General features: G+C 39.7%; 1 protein-coding gene across 4 annotated transcripts; it reads left to right on the forward strand.

Moving 5' to 3' along the window:
- The first annotated feature begins 34 nt into the window (after positions 1-34).
- UBA3 (ubiquitin like modifier activating enzyme 3) lies at positions 35-16,899 on the forward strand. 4 transcript variants are annotated; one of them, XM_088662431.1, is made up of 18 exons: positions 35-106; positions 323-385; positions 3,387-3,530; positions 4,745-4,825; positions 6,400-6,482; positions 8,660-8,740; positions 10,058-10,101; positions 10,328-10,392; positions 11,019-11,174; positions 11,256-11,358; positions 11,866-11,979; positions 12,200-12,253; positions 12,904-12,940; positions 13,013-13,094; positions 14,519-14,619; positions 14,858-14,921; positions 15,012-15,066; positions 15,696-16,899. In XM_088662431.1, the coding sequence occupies exons 3-18, from the start codon at positions 3,411-3,413 to the stop codon at positions 15,782-15,784; spliced, it is 1,329 nt and encodes a 442-aa protein (XP_088518557.1). In that variant the 5' UTR covers positions 35-106; positions 323-385; positions 3,387-3,410; the 3' UTR covers positions 15,785-16,899. The 4 variants fall into 4 exon arrangements, with proteins under 4 accessions (XP_088518557.1, XP_034962571.1, XP_034962574.1 ...); XM_035106680.3 differs by having other exon boundaries at positions 3,410-3,530; XM_035106683.3 differs by lacking the exon at positions 323-385.
- Positions 16,900-18,162: the final 1,263 nt, after the last annotated feature.

Genomic DNA, 18,162 nt, shown 5'->3' on the forward strand with positions numbered 1-18,162 from the left:
AGTGGGAACCCGGCTCGGAACTTCCGGTCGCGGTGCATTGTGGGCGAGCCGTTGGAAGGAGAGGACAGGAGGAAAGAGGCTCAGCTATGGCGGATGTTGAGGAGCCGTAAGTACCTGCCTCCTCCCCACCCCCCGCCCCCACGCGCTTGGCTGCCTTCGCCGCCGCCGCTTCTTCCTGGGAGGGGGCTGGCGGGGAGCTGCGCCCCCTCAGCCTCTGCCCTGTCCCCCTCCCCCCGCGCCCAAGTCGTGGCGGGAGCGCGCGAGCCCCGAGCCTGACCCGGTCGGCGACTGACCCTTCTTTTATTCTCTCTCTCTTTTATAGGGAGAAGAAAAGAAGGAGGCTAGAGGAGCGGCGGCTAGCGGGAGAGAGGCAGAGAGAGATGGGGTCAGTGCTGGGTTTAGGGGGCAGAGGATGGAGGGAGGCCGCACAGGTGGGCGAGGGGCCACTGAACTGGGAGTGTGTGGCAGGCTCCCCATATAGATATAGATATGAGAAAAGCAAGTATGTGTGAATTATCAAAAGCACCTGCAGCCTGGCTCTCTATGCGCCTAGGTTCTTCCCTCAGGTGCCAATCTTCTGCCTCAAACCAGGGGTAGCCAGTGTGGGGCTGGCCAGATGTTGCTGGGCTGCAGCTCTTATTATGACTGGGCATGTTGGCTGATGCTGATGAGAGTTGATCAGCATCACACCCCACCTTAGGCTGCTCATGTGGCTTCATGTTGCTCTGCATAAATAGTAGCATTGTGACTCTCTGCCTACAGAAACCTAGCCTTTTCCTTGATAGTTTTCCATATGCGGGACAGGTTTTTGTGTGTGTGCAGAGCAAGTGTTGAGCGAGCCCAAATCTGAGCAGTGAAATGAGGGCTATGCAGACTCAGCAGGTGTGGTGGAATCCTATCTTTTGCGAAGATCAACTGGTCCATAATTGGAACTTGCACTAAGATGCATTTCAGTGTGGCAGGTCCTTAAAGGGTCGCTGCAAGTCTTTACAGGGATTAGGGTCTCTTCAAAGAGATCGTGGGTAATGCACATTTTGATGGGAAATGCACAAGCTGCTTGGGTAATAATGTATTGCAAATTGCTGAACTGCTTACAGTATATTGCATGAGTGAATGTTAATGGGGATTCCTTTGTAAAAATCAGGAGTTTTTGCATATAAAATGGCAAGCAAAACTAAAATATGACAGTAAGGAATGTGACTAGGAAATTATTCCATACAGTTGTTTGAAATGTAAAGTTTGTAAGCTTGTAACCAGAGATGCATAAATTAAATTACTCTATCCAGTTTAGGGGAATTTCCCCCTTCCCCCCCAGAGCCCCAGATGGCACAGCCCATAATATTTTGTACTCCCTGATCTTTTGGTGAGCTTTCTGGGAGAACAGAAGGGAAAGATCAGTTGTGCTAGAATGCCTTATCTTAAGGCAACGTTGGATGTAAGCCATAGCCAATGTGGTGTCCTCTGGATCTTTTGGATGACTTCCTCAATATCTGGAGGGCATCAGGTTGGCTACTGTAGGGTATAATTTAATTCATGCTTAGTTGAGGGTAAGGCTGATTGAACTCAGTGGACTTTAATTGCAAATAGAAAGGTGTAGGAATGGTATGTAAATATGAATGCACTACTTAGAAACAATATAAACAGTATTGTAAACCGCAGTTTTGCACAAATGGCAGTTTTGTTGAGATGTGACTTTTTAGACCACACGGCATCATGTTTTATTTATTTTATTACACTCTGCCCTTAAACTGGTTTTCAGGACAGGTTATAGGAAATTAAAACTGCAGTAAAGCTAAATGTGCAATCCAGCCTCCCTTTTTGCACCCGATAGACAGGAAGGGTTGGATTTCCTCTGCCTGGCCCTACAGGCAGAGTTCTACGGGCAGCCAGTAGTAGCAAGTAGAAAGCCCTGAAACAGCAAGGGGAAGGGACCAAGCTGGTCTGAGATCTGTTAGATACTGAGCCAATCCCACTGCTGCCACATAATAGCATCTCTGCACCCACTCCAGGCTGGTGTGCATGGGCAGGCCTGCTGATGTGTCAATAACTTCACCTCTCTATTAAGCCCTATTGGGTAACAGCCATGGTTTGGATAGCGAAAAACACTAAAACATCTCAAGTATACATATGAAATTTATATCTCGCAGTGCACATCTAAACATTTAAATGGTTGGATTTTGGTATTTTAAAGGGACTCGGGGATCTGTATAATGTGAAAGTAAAATTGTACATAGGATAGAAATTGAAACTGGATGTTATGTTGTATCAGGCAAAATTCAAACATTTGCTACCCAATTCACTGTTAACATGTAGTCCTGTAAATGAAAAGGATCTGACATTTGGAGAAGCAAATGACTCCCTTTCAATTTGTTAAAAAGTGAGTTTTGTGTTTAAAATGTAGATAACTGCTTGTAACAAGCTACAGGGTTCACAGAAATGAATTGCCAATGGATGTGTATCAGTTACAGTACTCATGTTGTTTCCTCTTTTATTGTCAGAAGTACGCTAATCTTCCATATATATTCCACATAAAAACATCCCATCAAAACATCAATTTAATGAAACACTTGATTTGCTTTTTGTGTTCTTATCCCTTAATCCAGGAGGGAATCCTGGGGCCCTCCACATGATACTGGACTCCCAACACTCCTCAACCACAACTAGCATAGCTATTGGTCAGGAATGATGGGAGACATAGTTCAGCAACTTATGTATGGCCATAGGTTAGCTACCCTAGCATTATATCTACTGCATATTCAGTAGATTGAGGCAGAAATAGCTGTCTGTTGTTAATATTTGTTCTTTAAGAATACTAATAACATCTTATTTTTAAAAACACTGCTTGGTGTACTCTTTTTCCAAGTAAAAGAAAATCTGAATATTCAGTCTGTGTTTTATATATATATATATATATATATATATATATATATATATATATATATATAAATATAAATATATATTCATAACTAATCACATATAGCAATTTAAGTACATATCTGTTTGTTTATTGTAAATAGATGTATTATTAATGGGTTGGATCGAAATCTAGACATGCTTGGAGTAGACTCACTGAAAATAATGGGGCTTAAAATATGAGTAATTTAAGTCTCATTGTTTTCAGTGTGTCCTCTCTATGCATGACTTAGGCACTAGACCAGGCATAGGCAACCTTGGCTCTCCAGATGTTTTGGAACTACAACTCCCATGATCCCTGACCACTGGCCCTGCTGGCTAGGGATCATGGGAGTTGTAGTTCCAAAACATCTGGTGAGCCAAGGTTGCCTATGACTGCACTAGACCCATTGTCTAGTAGCCAGCAGAGTCCCAAAAGTTTAAGTTTGTAGTGTGTGTGTGTGTGTGTGTGTTTATCCATTGGTTTTTTGCAGCTGAATTTCTATGTTCTGTGCAGAATGGCTGTTGATGGTGGGTGTGGGGACAATGGAGACTGGGAAGGTCGCTGGAACCATGTAAAGAAGTTCCTCGAGCGATCTGGACCTTTCACACACCCTGATTTCGAGCCAGGCACTCAAGTGAGAAACAGTTATTTTAAATACAAATGTTTGTAGTATTGTGATGCTGTTGTGAACTGTTCTTTTGTTTGCACTTCATTAATTAAAAATGAGCAAGGCTGCAAACTTTTGCAATTAACCAACTAATTTTCTGCACGACTGATGTAGTCTTGCATAAATTATAGTTTGGATGCTAAAAGTCATGTAGGGCACTTGAAGCTTTGATGTATACAATAAGAAATTTGGCAGTATTGCACATGCAAACTTTCCTTCCTATCCTCCCTTGTGCAGCTCCATGCACCCCTGTTTTAAAGGTTCCCCAGACATCTGGAGCAAATTTTGGACATGTACAAGGGGCTGCAGGAGGGAGGAGAAGGGGAAGTCCTGTCATGCAACAGAAGTCCATTTGATGGACAGACACCACTGGAGTTCAACATGGGAACTATTTGAAGTAAAATTTGGTGAGATAATGATGAATTACCTATTTGTTTTGGGTTTGCCATATATACTTGTTTTGGATTGATGTCATATTTCCTAATTTTTATAACTTGAGTTTTAAAATATATGCAGAATAGACCTGATGCAGGGGTAATGCCACCCTGGTTCAGGGGATGGCAAGCAGCTATGGGGCTGTGCACTTAACCCCCCCCCCCCAAAAAAAAAACCTTGCATGCTATTTCTTCCCACTTGTCTCTACCCAGGCATCTGACCTTTTTAGTTCTGGCTAAAAGTAATCGGGGAAATTCTCCTGTATTCTTGCAGTCCTGTGTATGCTTATGTGGAAGTGAGACCCATTGAATTTCATGTGATCTCCAGTGGCATAGACATAGGTTAACATGTGCACATTGATTAGATGTTGTCTCTGCAGGTGGCAGCAGGCCAGCTGCAGGCACTGTGTTTCCATAGTCAGGCTTAAAGACTTTCAACTGGCAGAAATATATATCTATATAAACCATGTAGTTCAATGCTGTGCCATTGCAATCTCTGTTCTTGTATACACTTTGATTTGATTTTAAACAAACAACACATGTCTTAACAAGCTTGAAATAACTTAAGTGGCAATGCTGGTTTATCTGTACTAATCAAATTTAACTTGAATGGCAAAAGGCAAATTCTGATTTACAATGAACTATATTTTCACAATGTTGAAATATTTTACTGCATTACAATAAGTTCTGTGATGATATTGGTTATTCTGTTTTCAACAACTGTTTGTCTGTCTCGGTTCTTTGCAGCCCCTTGACTTTCTCTTAAATACGTGTAAAGTTCTAGTTATTGGAGCAGGAGGATTAGGATGTGAACTCCTCAAAAATCTGGTAACAATTTCATTTTTATTTCTTGATAGCCTGTGCTGTTCACTGAGAAAATAATGTTGCCTAGCTTTTTGCTCTACACGCTGAGAAGTCAAAGGGTTATGTGATTAGTTTGATCCCTCATCCACCTCATATAAAACATGTTAACATGTTTCTACTTTAACAGCTAGATTGTAGTTACAGGTAGGTAGCCGTGTTGGTCTGAGTCGAAGCAAAATAAAAAAATTCCTTCAGTAGCACCTTAAAGACCAACTAAGTTTATATTTTGGTATGAGCTTTCGTGTGCATGCACACTTCTTCAGTTCTTTCGTGTGCATGCACACTTCTTCAGTTCTTCAGCTAGATTGTAGCAAGTTTGCATACACAAACTACAGCAAATACAAAATCACACAGACACAAATACATGCTCAACACACAGTCAATTCAGTACAGTACCGTAATCTATAGATCTGCATAAACTTACGAAAAATGAAGTAATCATCTCAGAGGTACTTCCAATATATTTGGAATACAGTACTGTTTACTTTTGCAAAGTTTTCTTTACTTTTGCTGTAACTTGAGTCTGATGAAGAATAAATCCTGTCCAAAAACAAAGCCAACAAATTATTCTTACTAACAAGGCAGCAAGCAATAATGAGGATTTTTTTAAACCTGATTTGCCTCACCAAGGCAGATATTAGATTCATTCCTGATTCTGGAACATCTCCATTAGTTTATGAGCACAATTATGTAGACTGTGCTTTAGCTGTTGTAATGGTAAGAGACAACTCCCAAAATGTACCCATAAACTTATAGGGTGACAGCCAATAGTGGTGTCCCACTTGTGCGGTAGACTTTTGATTTTGTAAGTGGAATTTGCCCTTCCTCTAGATACCCTTTAAAGCATATAGGAACTACATGGAACTGCTGAGGATGGATGTCACGCATAAGGTTTAACCATAGGGAGAGCTTTGAATACATTACTGCTATATCTTGTCGTCTGCAGATATTTGGACTTAGATGCATAATGAAAAAACAATATGATGGAAGAAATGGGGGACAAGTAGAAACCATAGTAACTTTACAGGGTTTGCTTTTAGAAGCTGTATCTCTTAAGCACAAATGTGTCTCGTAATGGCAGTTCAGAACCTGGTTATGTGCCCAGTAATTAAAATGTTCTGCTCTTTTGTGTGACACCTTACTTTTCTTCTACTCCGAATTGCATGGCAGGTAATTAGACCAGAGATGACATCAGTCAGGATGCGCAGGTGTCTTCCATTCTCTTTGATTATTTTTCTCTATCATGGGTCCCACTTTGCCTGTCTTCTGAGTTAACTTGGACAGTTTTTTTTGGGATTTGAACATGCTCCCTTTGATGCAGTTTTCAGCTGATATACCCCCCACACTCCTTAAAGGTTACTGATAAATATATGTGCATTGGTTAAAATACTGCACAAAAAAGGAATCTTGCACAAAAGAACCAGTTAAATTAAGCAATCTTATCTTTCTTTTCTCACTGCGATATGATTACTGCACACAGTAAATATGTCCAAACATTTCTAATAGTAAATGTAACCCTGATCTCTTTATCTCTGCAGGCATTGTCTGGTTTTAGGCAGATTCATGTCATTGACATGGACACCATTGATGTATCTAACCTGAACAGGCAATTTTTGTTTCGGTAAGTCATACATTTCCTGTTGAGAATAAACTGCAAACTCTGGCTCTCATTTTCCAGAAATCTTCATTTATTTCAGTAAGATTTCCTTTAAAACAGAATTCAGGGAGTTGAATATTTTTCAAGAAGGATGTATGCTGTCGCATTCCTAATAGTAAATTAGCATTTCACTCTTACCCCACCAACTTTCCAAATAAAGTCTGCTTGCTCTAGTGCTAACTTACTACTGCTGTCACTTGCCTGCTTCTTTCCCTGCCTCTTCCTTCTGACTTGCCACTATAACATGTTTTTTCTTCAAAAGGAAAAAACAAAACACACATTTCAACCTTGTGGTGTTTTCAAATATGGGAGATAGCGAGAGAAACACTGGGGTTGTGTGTCAGGACTAGTCTCCCATCTGTCAAATAGTTGTATCTCAGATGGAGCGTGTGAAAAAACCCCACTGCCGATTATATGGCATTTTTACAAATAAGAACCCACTATCTCAAGTGCCCCTTCACATATGTGTGCTTTATTATTATTTTTTCACACCAGTTACTTGTTCTGCATCAGAAGCCACTTCTGAATTTTCCATACCAGTGGGTGGAGATACCGTGTTTCCCCCTTTTTAAGACGTAGCCATAATATAAGACATAGCAGGATTTCTAAGCAGTTGCGCGATATAAGCCATAACCCGAAAATAAGACATAGTGATAGACCCTTCCCCCCTCCCGCCAGCCAACTCTCCCCCATAAAAATCTCTCCCCATTTTACTGTCGCTCCAAAGACACGTATTTCTTTTAAAAGCTTGTAAAAATGCACCGTAGAGCCGTTCCTGCAGCCTCGTGATTCCCCCTCCTGTTTCTGTAAGCATTTTTTAAAATACCTGTAAAAGGATTCCAAAATATTTTTTTTTTAGCTAGGCTGTGTGAGCTCTGCTTGCTTGGTGAAGAGGAGAAAAGTGGCATTTGCGGTGGGGAGAAGATGAAAGCACGAGGGAAAAAAGAGGGGCGATTGAAGACGCTGCCTTCCCCTTTAGGGAGAGACTCTGTGTGCGCGTCTCTCTCTCCCCCCCCCTCTCTCTCTCTCACACACACACAGCCCACCTCTCGCTTCCCCCCACCTTTCCCCCTTTTAATAGCCTTTTAAAAAGTGAGGATTCTTTTTTCTTTCCATTGCTTGTCTGTAGAGCTTCCCCTTTAAGGATTTGTACCGGTACCGGGATCGCTGCCGGTGGCGCAGTCCTTGCCTTGGGGATTAAGGACTTTCCCCTTCTCGATGTTTAGGAGCTGCTAAACACTGCCCTACACCCTACACAAAAGTTAACATTTTGTGGGTAAGAGAAACACGGACGGGTTGTTAGGACCAGCAGATTATCTCACCCCGCTTTCTGCTGGCTCAATTGCTACTTAATTGCTACCATTTACCATCTTAATTGCTGCTCAGCTGGCTTCTTTGTTTTGTACAGTATCTCAGCCGGTAGCCTCTTTGCTATCAGTGCTACAAAGTGCTACATTGTTGGAACTTTCGCTCTTAAGTCTTGGGCAGTTGGCTGGCTGGTAGAGATCCTTATTTGCTTTAGTATAGGCTACTGCTACGACTGCATCACACAGATAGATTCCATTATACAGTACTGGTTTAAATTTAAGAAGCTCCAGTGTAGCAGATTGCTATTAAGTGAGTCCCCACCTGGGAGGGGAGAGAGAGAGAGCAGCCCTTCGGAGGAGCTCCTTCCCTCCCTCACGAACATCCCAGGGCCGGGGAGAGAGGGCTGGGCCAGCGATGCACACACCTCCCTTCCCTCAGACTCCCTCTCATGGAGCTTGGTGGTGGCTGTTGCCCGTCATTTTCTTTCAGTCAAGAGTCCTGCCCCGCAGGGAGACAGGGAGAAAGAGGGACACTGCTCCTGATGTAATAAAAATACCGGTAAGACATTCCCTGAAAATAAGCCACCCAGTGTTTTTTTGAGGAAAAAAAGTGATAAGACGGTGTCTTAAAATGTGGGAAAGACGGTACCTTTGAAAAATGGGAACTGAGATCCTTGTCTATAAGGAGCTCACCGTGTACTCCTCTGAATCATGCCTTTCCTGCTTTAAACTAGCATTGCAACAGAGCTCGTAGTTAACCTCCCATGATTCTGTGTAAGGCAAAATGGATAAGCGTAACAGATTTAGTTTCCTAACAAATATTGTTTTTTGCAGACCTAAAGATGTTGGACGGCCAAAAGCAGAAGTTGCTGCTGAATTTCTAAACAGCCGAATTCCCAATTGTGCTGTTGTACCGTATCCTTTTATGAAGAAAAGGATTCAATTTATTCTCATGTCCACAGTCACCTGCATTTGCCCCCTTTCCCCCCCTTTTTCCCCTTTAGTCCATAGATTAATCATTGAATAAAATAGACTAATGGGTTTCTTCAGAAATAGCAAAAGCATTGAATGTTTCCAGAGTTGGATAGCAGTCCCCTTGCCTTTACCATCAAAACCATTTTGCAGTGTTAGTTGAAGTCCAATGATTTCCTGCCCCTGCCACCCAACCTTCAACATGAATATGCATTGTGTGTTCTTTCCCTCTTTAAACTGGCTTCTGTAGACATGCTATCCTGGGTGCATGTGTGGATTGTGTTTTATTTATATATTAGCTGGCCTTTTTCAATTTCTGCCTGATAGACGATCAAACAATTTAAAACATAGTGGATATTGATGATCGTTCCAGTGATAATATATAATAATGCTATCTTTGAAATCTGAGTTTATGTACAAAGTTGACAGTGAAACCTAAGACTACAAGTGTCTTAGTAGTAAATCTTTCTAAAATGCCCTCTGAGGGTTCGGTGATACCAAAACCTGCTTTGCCTGTTCACAAATGTGAGCACATTGGAACCCCTTGAACTGGCCATGTTTCTAATGAAGTGCATAAAACTTACTGCATTTTTAAATTTTTAGATTTAAATGCATTTCCTACATTAGCCTAAGTATTCAGAAAATGGATCCTTACTCATCCACATCACCTACACTTGTGTGTACACAGATGCTGAGAGAGATTTACCAGGTATGGGTTTCCCCCTGATTTTAGGCTTCATCTGTCCCAGCTTGGATACAGTAATAACATCTTAAGTTTACAGAGATTTCAGAGGCATTGTGGGATGGAGGAAAAGTTGCAGAAAAGTTGCCTGCTGGATCAGACCAAAAAAGCCTATCTAGTTCAGTACCAAACTACGGGAGGCAGTGGAAGACAGGAGTGCCTGGCGTGCTATGGTCCATGGGGTCACGAAGAGTCGGACACGACTAAACAACTAAACAACGAAGTTGCTGTTTCCCACAGTGATCAATGAGATGGTTGTGGAAAAGGCACAAGTGTGACATCAGTCCTCCTCCAGTGGTGTTGGAACAATCAGTAAACAGTCAGACAGGTTCATTCCCAAAAAAGGTGCTGTTTTAATAACTTCAAGCTATTCTTAAAGAGACAATTTTGAGGAAGTTAGGGGCCATAGTAAGCCATTTTATGTTGGACAGTGGCATGCATACCAAATTAGGCAAGGGTATTTGTGTTTAGGCCAAGTAACTGCCACAAGAGAATTCCTTTACTGTATATCTTTTCAGACATTACAAAAAAATTCAAGATCTAGACGACACTTTCTATAGACGTAAGTAACTAAGTGTGCTGTTGTGAAGATAATGACTTGTGGGTTACCCCCCAATTAGTTAAAGAACATTACTATCCTTTCCTTTAAAGGAAAGAGAAAATACAACAAACAGAACGCTCAACTAATAAACTGTCTTTATGTACAAAACAATAGAAAAATATCCTAACAATGCTGAAAAGCGAGGGAAGTATTAAGTGTGCATAACAATATTTATGTTTTCTTCCAGAATTTCATATAATTGTATGTGGCTTGGATTCAATAATTGCAAGAAGATGGATAAATGGCATGCTGGTAAATATCTAGGAAGTAAAGTTACTTAGTTGTTGCAAAATATAGGCACTATTAAGTCATGTACTGCTGAAACCCTCCCTGAATGTGGGACTTGTTTTGAGGCTAGAGGGAGGATTGTAACCAATAGTGTCTTTGTAAAATTTGCTTTTGCTTTTGTGGTATGTGCATTTGCAATATATTGCTCTGCCACAGGAGACACGTGCTTTTTTTCAACTTCATATTGGATGTGGTAAACAAAAGGGAGAACACTTGAAATGCAAAGCATGGCTCTCTGCAGCTGTAGCCTTTTAATAAAGCCCTGCTGCTTTTGAAGGTCTTGTATTTCAGTTGTGACAGAAAGTTTCATGGCTATCTGTGCCCTCAGGCTCCTGAAATATGCCCATAAATGTGTTGCGCAGAAATAATTTTGAGCTGATTTTGGAAGTTGAGGTACTTTAATGAGGACTGCCACCACATTCCACAGAGCAAAAAAATGCAGGACAGTTAATGCAGCAATTATTTCAGGCAACTCAGGTTCAGCAAGTCCTGCTGAATAATACACTAACGGCTGTTCAGTTTGGATATTATGAAGGGTGAGGGTTGAGGTTAGAGGAAATGGCCATAATGCTCTTCTTTGCTCTCCTTAGATTTCACTTTTAAACCATGAAAATGGGGTGTTGGATCCAAGTTCCATTATACCTTTGATTGATGGAGGAACTGAAGGCTTTAAAGGAAATGCTCGCGTGATTATTCCTGGCATGACAGCTTGTATTGATTGTACACTTGAACTTTATCCACCACAGGTAACTAAATAGAGCAAATACTTTATAGCCAGGCATGCCACTTCAACATTCATGTTGAAACACCTTATCCATTCTCTCTAGGTAAATTTTCCTATGTGTACAATTGCTTCAATGCCTCGGCTACCAGAACATTGCATTGAATATGTCAGGATACTGCAGTGGCCCAAGGAACAACCTTTTGGAGGTAATATATTACCACTGAACCTTTGTCAAAACACAAAGCTGAATAACATAATAATCCTGGCATATTTCACTTGTCTTGTGCAATATGACTTGGGAGTCATGATTGAGTTCCTCTTACTTCTGGCTGTTATTCTTTATGATTCTCTTATTTATACTTCTTTTTTCAGAAATCTCTTTAATAATAAACCTATCCCTTTTCAAATTTCATATTTTATATTAGTCACTTCTCTCTTTTTGAGACCCCACCCAAGTAGGTATACAGTGGTACCTCGGGTTGCGTACTCAACCCGTTTCCGTTTGCACCCCGAAAAGTACACAGCCTGAGCGACGCTTCTGTGCATGTGCACGCGGTGGAAACTGGAAGTAAACACTTCCGGGTCCGCCTCATTCTTAAGCTGAAAGTACACAAACCGCAGCGTAATCAACCCGAGGTATGACTGTAATTTGCAGTTATGAAGAACCATTTCATCCTTTAGCTGTAAAAACCTTTCTTTCTTTCTTTTTGCAGAAGGTGTTGCATTAGATGGAGATGATCCTGAGCACATACAGTGGATTTTTGAAAAGTCTTTAGAAAGGGCAGCACAGTTTAATATTAAAGGGCTTACATACAGGCTCACACAAGGTAAGATACGGCAGAAGCCATCTGTTCTGTGGATCCTTTTTGGTTTTTGGGAAACTGTAATGATAATGACATGTCTAGCTTTAGTTTGCCCTATTCTGTGTTGGTTGAGGTGGTGACCATACTACTACAAAATACTGTAGATACTCTCCTTGAATTGTGTTTCCAACTGTTAAAAGTAGAAATAACATAAAAGTTTGTGATGTTGCTTCTCTCAATGCAGGGGTTGTAAAGCGCATCATTCCAGCTGTAGCTTCTACAAATGCTGTCATCGCAGGTACAGTAATGCAATTTTTTAAAAATTGTTCCCTAATAACATCTGTAAGAATAGTTTTGGAGATCCAAGCTGAAAACCATGTCTTCCTGTTCTTCTCTTTATTTAGGCTGAATGTAACGAACTAGCTTAAATATACAAGGGGGGTGGGGACTTGACAGAGCAATCCTATGGATATCTTCCCAGTAGTAAGTCTAATTAAGGACAGTTATACTGTCTCCCTAGTAAATATGTATAAGATTGCAGCCTAAGAGTGCAGTCCTTGGCAAAATTATTAGTAAATCACATTGAAATAACCAATGGTATTTACTTCTAATAAGCTTTAAATTAAGCTGCTAGAAGGGAATTTGCCACAGCTGTCCAGCAATATTTCTAAGGTGCTGAATCTTTAGGAAGGCACCTTGAGGTGGGAGTTATAGGTAAATCAGAATCTGGCAATAAAGGGTTTAATATTCTGACTCCATTTAATTCCATATAGTAATTCTAGATTTGCTTCAGATAATTACATTTCACCATATACTTTAGCTTCTAGGAGACTTTGAACACAAAACCTGCAGATTCTTTTCCTTGTTCCACAAGTACAATGTTTGATCCGTACTTTCCTCTAATTTTCAAGTAATTTTAGTTGTTTATCTCTTTCTTTCTTTCTCTAGCTGTATGTGCCACTGAAGTCTTTAAATTAGCCACAAGGTAACTTGTTTCCGAATTAAATATTTGTAGTACACTAGTTGCTTATGAATGCTAACATATTTTTCATTACAGTGCATACATGCCTCTGAACAACTATTTGGTATTCAATGATGTGGATGGACTGTACACATACACATTTGAAGCCGAAAAGAAGGTTGGTATTGCCACATAATTTTTTTCTTAGCTGTTATTGAATGCTTGAGTCATAATGGAACTTCTCTCGCTGAAAATATAATACTAATACTTTGTAAACTAAGCCAACTATCTGACGCTCTCATGCTCACTCAAGTTGCTGGTGGTACTTATGACCCTTGTTCATGGTGTTCAGGTTTCACATACCTTAGGAAGCATTTTCTCCTTATGAAACTCTTGGCTATTATGGTACATGGGAGAGACTCTGCTCCATGCATATGCTTAGAAAATAAAACCTGGACTTCCTTGATAGTAGGACTTCTTCAACTGTAGAGCACAGTCCTTAAAGAGGCCCACCAGACCCTTGTTTTAAGGACATATAAATTATTTTAAAGCATTTATGAGTTAACCTGAAAAAAGGAGACTTCAGCAAGTGTTTGTCGCTTTTATTAATTCAACATGCAAGGGAGGAGACTAGGTACAAGTGCACTACTTCCATCACTGTCTCTGCATGTTGGAAGACTACAGTTTCCACAAATCTATGCGGTAGAACAGGCTCCCACTGCAGACATTTTCATTCAATTTCATAGAAAAGAGGAGACGATAATGTGTGGACCAGGGAAGAAGCTACATTTTCCATCCTCATGCTTGCCTCTCACCTCATGCTTGCCCCTCACTTAATGCAGACGACCACCTGAGGATGAATTTTAAGTGGAAAATTGGATTTGTGTGTGGGACTCTTATTTTTTGTATGTTATTTATTATTTGTATAAAAAAAGAGGAGGAATGTTTTTGTAATAAATAATGCTAGTTTTTTTATTTTGTCATTTGAACACCCCTGCCCTCCCATTTGTCGCTTCCCTGCTATTGGAAGCAAAGTACCGGTACTTGAGTAGAATGATGACTTCCTGAATGATGACTTCACACCTCGCCTGTCAAACAATCACTATTAATATATTAATAGATTTATTGGTCCGAATCTGCTGCACTAGCATTGATTCTTGATTTATTCCATGTATACTATCAGGTTTAAAAAATATATATTTAGGATGTGAGTGCTTTCTTTTAAAGAAAACTTACATTTGAATGAACTCTGAGCGCAAACACACACACTCTCTTTTGAAAAGGGAGACTTGAATTCAGGGATAAGCTGCTATTTTTTTTACTACAGAAGGAATGTTCAAGTCATTGAAGTACTAGGCATTTCATATTTGATGACATAATTCAGTAATACTGCAGAAATGTCTTAAATGTTCATATTCATCTTTTTAAAAACTGCACTAAACACTGCAGGCCAGTACCTACCAACTTCAGTGAAAGTGTATAATTTTTCATTTGCAAATAATTCCTTGTATACTTTAGATGAGATTTTGATAACTTGAATTAAATGACAGTGATTAATTTACATTTTAAACCATATTGACTATTTCATTTACTGCTTTGTAGGAGAACTGTCTGGCTTGCAGTCAGGTCCCTCAAAACATTGAATTTTCTCCGTCGGCTAAACTTCAAGAAGTCTTGGATTATTTGACAAATAATGCTTCATTGTAAGTATTAAATTAATATGGTATGATCTATGGGTAGTATTCAACATTAGTCCTACTCAGAGTAGACCCACTGGCATTAATGGGCATGACTAACGTAGGGTTATTAATTTCACGGTGTCTACTCTGAGTAGGACTTTGATTAATACAAACCTATATCTTGCCGAAAACACATTCCTAGCAGATTAAGGATGGTGATACTTGTTTCTAAAAAAATATTACTGTTGTTTCTTTTGCACAGACAAATGAAATCTCCTGCAATAACAGCCACCATGTATGGAAAAAATAAAACCCTTTATATACAGGTGACTAATACATACTTAGAAGTTATTTGTGTGTGTGCATATATATATTTTAAGCAAAAAATAACTCTGTTTATGTCCTCTTTTCCCCAGTCAGTAGCTTCTATTGAAGAACGAACAAGGCCGAACCTTTCAAAGACTTTAAAAGGTATTATAAACCTTGAAATAGTGCTTAGGGGAATAGAAAGCTGAATGAAACAAATTGACTTTGTACAATGTCAGATGTATTTGTATGTTGATACAGTATATAGGAGGTGGGCGGAAACTTGAGTTAATAGTTCCCCAAAAGTTTCTTCCATGCATAGTTAAGTTTCAAGGGACAAAAGCAAATACTTTGAGATGTGCAAGTCTTAAAATCTGTGCATAAAGGTGCTGACTCCTGCCTCCCTACACTAGTTTTCATGAAAATAAGAAACATAAAGATGATTCTTTCAATACTAGCTGATTGTTCTTTTGAGTAAAGCTGTAATATAACTTCCATTCTAACCACAAGAACCACTGGAAACAAACATACTGCTCAGAGTCCAAAATGCTGTTGGGTGTGCAGAATAATTTGTTCATTTCTTTGTACACTGGTCCAAATTGATAGCTGTAATGTTTTCACACCAATACCTGGGCAATTGTTCTCCTAAAAGCAAAATAATCATTTTTACTATTTTGTCTCATAACAGAAAATGTTTTATTTCCTCCTGTTCTGAGTCAATTGTCAGTTGCACATTTTCCATACATGCAAAAAGTGACTGAAATGCTGTGCTTATAACTTTTTTCTTGATACAGAACTTGGACTTGTTGATGGCCAAGAACTTGCAGTTGCAGATGTCACTACACCACAGACTGTGCTCTTCAAACTTCATTTTACTACTTGATATAAATGCAAGTGTTGTAAACATGCACTGAAAAAAAATCTTGCACACTTTGTAAAACTACCATTGTGCACTAAGAGGAGGGAAGATGAATCAACCAGACCTTATCCCTGTTAATACAAGCATTGATGGAAGTTAGTTTATCCAGGATAAATTGCTCTTATTTTAGAACTGTCTTTGCAAACCAATATTTGGTTGATGTTATCTGTATAAAAGCTCACTCATGTACAGAAATCTGATGTGTATAGCAAGCAATAACTTTTAATTTGTAATCACTCTAAAAAATGTCAATACCCCTTTGTGCATGTGGAAATGTCATGATGGTCAATGGAATAGTTCTTGAAGCACCTATGAAGTCTCTGAATGTACATAAATAACAAAGATTTTAAATTACATTTTAGTATCTATGTAACAGTTCTTAGACTGAGGCATTGGGCTGGCTAAACCAAAGTTTAGTGTTAGAAGAATGAGCATGGGTGAGCCTCAGGTTTGAGCTCCCGTTTCTTCTTTTAGTACAGCTCCAAGGAAGAGTTCAAAAGCTTTTGTTTCTGTTTAGATGAATCACAATTTACTGTGCTCTCCAAAACCCGGAAAAATTGCATTTATCTGAAATATGGTGGATGGAAATCAGCCAAATTCAAGCCATAGTTTATGAAGCTGACATGTTTTCATTTACCATAGCTACAATTAACCACTTTTTTGGATTCAGATGTACTAAACTAATCTAAAACAAAAGCAGAAAGCTCTGATCACTTGGACACCCCAGAGAAGAGAGAGAACACAAGCTTGAGGTTTGCTGTGGTTTGTATTCTATTGCTAAGCCATGGTTTTGCATTACTTGTGAACTGGACCTACCAGAGGAAAATATATATACAGCCCAATTCTTTATTTAATATGTCTTTAAAAACAAGAACTGTTTGTCAGATATTGAGGATTGGCAAAAGTTAATGTATTTTTTTCAAAATACAGAAATAATTGTTTTAAATCACCACCTGTTGATAAAAATTAAATACTTCATTTGTATATTTGCAAGCATTAGCGGCTACTATGCATGGTGTTGCCCACTAATATTCAGGGTTGATGTTAGGATATTTATTAATAAAAATTATATAAACATGTTTGAGAGACATAAAGTATCTGTTGTAAGCACAACTACAAAGAGTGTGAAATTAAAAAAACTACAAAAGCCTTCCCTAAATATAAACGATGAAAAAATCTTTTTTAAAATAATTCCAGTGGCACCTTGAAGATCAACTAAATATAAGCGTTCAAGGTATGAGCTTTTGTGTGTGTGTATTTAGACTCTCTAAATATAGTCAAGGATTTAGCAAACAGATATTACATGCATTCAGATTTACCTAGGCCTAAGCTCCATGGAGCCAGAAGCTGTACACCAGCTCCCTCGGCCAATAAAGCGAGATGAGCGCCGCAACTCCAGAGTCGTCCGCAACTGGACCCAATGGGTCCTTTACCTTTACCTTTAAGCTCCATAGAGGTTTACTGAGAAGCAAGCCCCTTTAACATGTATAAAAAGTTGTACACTTGCTTTTTTCCTCAATTCTTCAAGGCCAACAATGCTCCCAAACCACCACCACTTCTGAGTACTAAATCACATGGAAAAAATTTTTGGCTGAAAGTCAAAAGACTATTCACTGTTTTACATCTCTAAAGGAAGAAACAAAATAAAAAAATTCCTTCCAGTAGCACCTTAGAGACCAACTAAGTTTGTCATTAGTATGAGCTTTCGTGTGCAAAGAAAGCTCATACCAATGACTAACTTAGTTGGTCTCTAAGGTGCTACTGGAAGTTTTTTTATTTTGTTTCGGCTATGTCAGACCAACACTGCTACCTTCCTGTCTCAAGGAAGAGTTACACAAGGGGTCTACTCTTTAATGTCTGAGCGGCTGCACTTTTCTGGGCTGAAAGGTTCGATTTTAAATTGTAACAGTCAACCAAAATTCTGGAATTATCGTGGTTGGATAACGTGTAAATGGGTCCCTTTCCAGAACATGATAATTTAGGATTAATTCAAATAAGGCTTCGGGGGAAATGTTCATAAAAGAATGGCCCATTTCTGTTTTGCAGTCTTGAAACCGACCCCTTTGGCTTTCCCGAAGCGCGATTTCCTGCAGGAAATGTTAAAAGAGGGCTATGCATGGTGCAATAAGAGGCGCCCGACGCCAAGTAACTTTTAAGATACCTATTAAATAAGGCATATTTTATGAGTTTTGTTCAGAGCTACGAGCAGCCAATGGGATGCGACGGCTACGCATTAGAGGTGGGGGGCGGGGAAACCAGGTGCCCCCGCCCGTCACTACGACGACGTTGGCGGCGCGACGTCACGAGGAGGAGGGGCCCGCTCCACATAATGACTGACGCTC

This window comes from Zootoca vivipara, chromosome 2 (assembly GCF_965207765.1).
Source record: "Zootoca vivipara chromosome 2, rZooViv2.hap1.1, whole genome shotgun sequence".
NCBI lineage: Eukaryota > Metazoa > Chordata > Lepidosauria > Squamata > Lacertidae > Zootoca > Zootoca vivipara.